General features: G+C 37.8%; 1 protein-coding gene across 9 annotated transcripts in view; it reads right to left on the reverse strand.

Annotated features, from left to right (window-relative positions):
• The window catches only part of LOC125034129 (oocyte zinc finger protein XlCOF22-like), a 19,081-nt gene that overhangs the window by 5,720 nt on the left and 8,361 nt on the right, over positions 1 to 5,000 (reverse strand). For all 9 annotated transcript variants that reach the window (XM_047625787.1, XM_047625785.1, XM_047625780.1 and 6 more), the window contains 5 exons: positions 4,235 to 5,000; positions 1,713 to 1,891; positions 1,252 to 1,367; positions 582 to 757; positions 38 to 241 (listed from right to left, as the gene is read on the reverse strand). The exon at positions 4,235 to 5,000 is cut by the window's right edge and continues 59 nt beyond it. In XM_047625787.1, coding sequence (XP_047481743.1) covers positions 38 to 241; positions 582 to 757; positions 1,252 to 1,367; positions 1,713 to 1,891; positions 4,235 to 5,000 — 1,441 coding nt within the window. The remainder of the gene's footprint in view (positions 1 to 37; positions 242 to 581; positions 758 to 1,251; positions 1,368 to 1,712; positions 1,892 to 4,234) is intronic.

Genomic DNA, 5,000 nt, shown 5'->3' on the forward strand with positions numbered 1-5,000 from the left:
TTTTCTGACCTCCAGAGACCCCAGACCTCCTCTTTACCTCTTTTGTCGAGAGTCCACGGCAATTGCCCTTTTTCATGTGATAGTAGAGTGAGATCTTGCTCTTGTAGGCCTTATCACAATAGGGGCAGACCTCGTTCCGTCCCTCATTGTGTGTGAGTCGGTGGGTTTTCATGTTGTGAATGAAGCTAAAGGTCTTGCCACAAATATCACAGGGGTATGGCTTCTCACCGGTATGGACCACCTGGAGGTTGAGATAAAGATAAGGAATAGGAATGGCATTAAACAAATACAATTGGTGAATGAAAGTGACAGAAAAAAGAAGATAAAAAAAGTTACAAATACAAACTGATATTGAAAAATTAGGTATTCATATATTGGAAGTGATTATGCAAAAAATGCATAAATAATACTTATATCTCAAATATCAATCGATCAATTTTGGAAACTTGGGTAAATATCACCATAACCAACTGCTTTCTAGTCTCAAAACATAACACTATCTCACATGAGAATCATTCATCAAAACCCAACACAATTCACTAATGAAAGGGTACAACAACAAAAACATCTCTGTAACTTACCAGGTGATCCCGCAGGTTGGACCGGCAGTTGAAGGTCTTGCCGCAATAGTCACACTCAAAGCCCTTCTTGCCCGAGCCAGGAGCAACCTCAGGCGTAGGATGAGCTGTCCGCCTGTGGTCCTTCAGGGCTTCTAAGGTTGGCAGGTCCTCCCCACAAGTGGCGCACCGCACGCTCTCTGTTTGAAGTCAAGGCAGTTTGTGGCTGATGTATGCTTTTATGTATATTTGATTTTTTTTTCTTGAATATTTAATTTCTATTGCATATCTGATTCAACAACTTCTGCTACAAATCTAATTTGTGTTATACATTCGAATGCATGGTTTCTATATTATAAATATTTTGTTTTCAAAATAAATCTCATTATATGATTCTACCTCAGAAATATTATATACTCTATTGGTTATGATTCTGTCCTCTATCTAATTTCTATACCATCCTGATGAAATGCAGCACTTGAAATGTGTTGTCTCTTTGCAGGGGGATATAGTGAAAAGAGGGAATGGACCTCAATATCCCTCATGCTGTTACAAAAAAGGGATGTTCCATAATATTATTTCATCAGTTTATCAGGGATTATTAACTTATAAAATAGAAGGGAAAACATTATATTACAATAATAATAATAAAAAAGAAAAAACCTAAATATAAGACTTAAATATAAATTCTTACCGTTCTTATTTGGGTTGCATGTCCCTTGGTACTTGACAATGTGCCGCGTCAACTCTGACTTGGAAGGGAACTCCATTGTACATGATTCACATTTGTTAGACCTTTCTGATGACAACCTGAAACAAAAATACCTTCTTTTTCACAATCTAATTATTTTTTTTTTTTAATTTCATAGTTAGCATTTTAAGCATTATTATAATTATTTCTTGCGACATTCTTTTTCCCCATTATATAATAAATGCAACTAAAATGAGACCAAACACAAATGTTAAAATTTCCTGGAACAAATGAGAACCTATCCTGTTCGTCACCATACTCTCTTCAGCATCTTCAGAAATTTGAATGGATAAATATTATCTGATTAACAAAGCAAGTGAAGACATCATGCTTCCTGCACCACCTGATCAAGGCCCAAAGAACCACCAAAAAAACAACAAAAAAACATCAACTGCAACACCTACCCATGAGAAAGTGTGTGTGTCTTGAGGGACGGCCGGTCGGGGAAGCCCTGGCCACACATATTGCAGGTGTAGCCGAGTGCACCAGAGTGGGTCATCATATGCCTCTTGAGCTCCTGCAAGACTTCGAATTCCATGTTGCACACTTGGCATTGGAACGGGATGTTGAGGCTGTTGTGAGCCTGGGGGGAGGGAGAGGAACGATTAGCAAGATTTCTACAGTGACAAGGTTTTAAATACTACAATTCTTGACCTAAATCCTTGTTACACTGAACTGTTTATAGCATTGTGATGTTAACACACTGTCAAATACACATTATATTTCTCTTTTTAGTGTGAGTGCTCTGTTCCCTTTTTCTCTTTCATATTAGCAAAGTAACTGGTTTGTGGTACAGTCTTCAGTACTAGTATTAAGGTAATATAAGATTACTACAGAGCTATACATACAAAAAGGATTAAAAAAGCTGTAGAAGATGATAATATATTTGGATTCTTTTTAACTGTTCCATGGAAAAAAAGGCATCAATTAGACATAGACATCAATTAATAGGATTCATTAAAAAATGAGGCCTATTAATTGATGTATGTTTAATTCAACTGATATTTGTTTATTTCCAATCCTTATTTCATGTAGCAATAAATGAAATGACATATTTAAATATCTGACCCATGTGCATACACACACATACACACACACACACACACACACACACACACACACACACACACACACACACACACACACACACACACACACACACACACACACACACACACACACACACACACACACACACACACACACACATACACATACACATACACATACACACACACACACACACACACACACACACTCACACTCACACTCACGCTCTCATGCTCACACGCTCACACACACACACACACACACACACACACACACACACACACACACACACACACACACACACACACACACACACTCACACACACACACACTCACACACACACACACACACACTCACACACACACACACACACACACACACACACACACACACACACACACACTGTGCGCACACACACGCACACACACACACACCCACGCACGCACACGCGCACGCACTCACACATGCACACACACACAATGCATATGTCATAATATATAAAAATAACATAATTCAGAAATTAGGGTCACAAAGTGATTCATGTGTATAAATCTATCACTATGAAATAAAAGTATTTACCAAATCAATTTCAGAACTCTGTTTACTTGTTTTCAAAATATCTGTTTATTTGGGATATCAGTAACTTACAATTATCAAAATGACTTTCAAGATCAGAAATTTTGAAGGAACTTGAACACTAAACACTGCTTTTCGAGTTTGTTTTAATTCATAAATGCAAACAAACTGAAAACCAAATGCAATTTTATAGAATTATACTGACTCTTTTTCAATAAACCTCTTTTTTGGCTTTTTCATTATTTTCTTAACCCCCTTAAGCTAGTAACATGATTTTTAAAGTACTAGGCTGATGATAAATCATATAAATCATTATGAGAAGGATAAAATCCTGATGACTGGGGCTAGATAATACCGCATCAGTAGAATGACAAAACTAATAGCAATAAAATCATAAAAAATAATAGGTAATATAAAAAACAATGCAAATACCAAATTCTATTGTGAATAATAATACAACAATCAATATTCGTGGTAACAATACCATGTTAAGAACCAATGATACTGGATCATTACATTTCATTACTGTATCATCTTTCTAGTTGTTTCTTTTTTTTTTAAACATTACAGTATATTCACCATTTTTTTTTTTTTAATCATCACGCTGATGACTGATTTTTAACTTATTCTTTGCAATTTATGATCGATACATCAATGTGCTAGTCCATTCATTCTTAAATGAAAACGTCTTTCCATGTAGGGTCTAGAACACAGCCAACCAGAATGCTGAGAGAAAATACACACTAAATATAATACATAGAAAACTGCTGTACAGGTCAACGCAACAATAAACATCCTATCATTCCTTTCATTAGGGAGTTGAGAAGCTATGGGAAAGGTAGGAGGAAGCCTATCACATTCCAACAGTGTATTACAAATGGAAGCTTTCAAATTAGCCTATACATAAATTTCTGTCTTTGTGGTTCCTTCCCTTTCTTGAATCTTGTTATAGTTTAAGAAATGAACTAGACTCCATGATCTTGCTGTAAGAGCCTGGTGAACTAAGGCTAGCTTTATAAATTACAGATAATAAAAATAATAGTAATGATGACAGACCATGATCATGCATGGATATGATAAGGATTATGATAAAAGTGACAGGCAACTAGAATTTCATTAACAACAGTAATGATATTCAAAAAGATAATACTAACACTATAAATGATAGTACTGATAGACTAATTACCTCATATATGATAAATAAACATGATGATAAAAAAATTGGAGGAAAATATACATAAAAAAGAAAACAAAGACAACAACAGCAACACAAAAAGTGAGAATGGCCTCAGTTCCTACCTGGCGTTTGTGAGAGGTAAGCAGGTACTGGTACTTGAAGGCCTCACCGCACTTGTCACAGGGGTAGACACCGGGGTGGTCAAGCAGGATATCGCTAGGGATGTCATTCATGCCATCATTGCTGTTCTCATCTTCATTATCATTACAGTCCTGGAAGCCATCGGCAGAGTCATCCTGACCACCCCCAGTGCTCCCACTGCCACCCTCGCTGTCCAGGAAGTGCGTTGGAGTTGGAAGACTGAGCAGGAAGTGTTCTGCAGGGAAGATGGGGTTCTCGCTCTTCTGATCCTCCTCGATCACAGTCGTCAGCAGATCCAGTGGGTTTATTTCCACTGGCTCCATGGGAGGTTCTTCACAGTCCATCCTATCTGCAGCTCTCTCACTATCGGGGCTGTCCCCTTCAAGGTTCCCATTCTGGATTATCATCCCTTGTTCTACACTGTTCAACATTGGAATCACATGATTTTCAAACCTATGACTAGTAGAAGCAGCTATAAATTGCACATTTCTTATATCGGTCATGGCAGGGCTTAACCCATTTGGACAAGAGTTTTCCTCTACACTGTGCTTTTCCTCTGCCGTCCCATTTTGGAGACCGCACTCTGGAATCAGCAGGCTTGGGTGCACTCTGTCCACATTGTAGTTGTCACTTTTGCTATCACCATTCACCACTACCTGTTCACTGTCTTTACACTCACTACCATTCACAAGAGACTTGTACTTCAGCACAGAGGCTTTCTGCGTGTCACTGTCATGCGCCAAGAGA

The sequence above is a fragment of the Penaeus chinensis genome, chromosome 17, assembly GCF_019202785.1.
Source record: "Penaeus chinensis breed Huanghai No. 1 chromosome 17, ASM1920278v2, whole genome shotgun sequence".
NCBI classification, from domain to species: domain Eukaryota; kingdom Metazoa; phylum Arthropoda; class Malacostraca; order Decapoda; family Penaeidae; genus Penaeus; species Penaeus chinensis.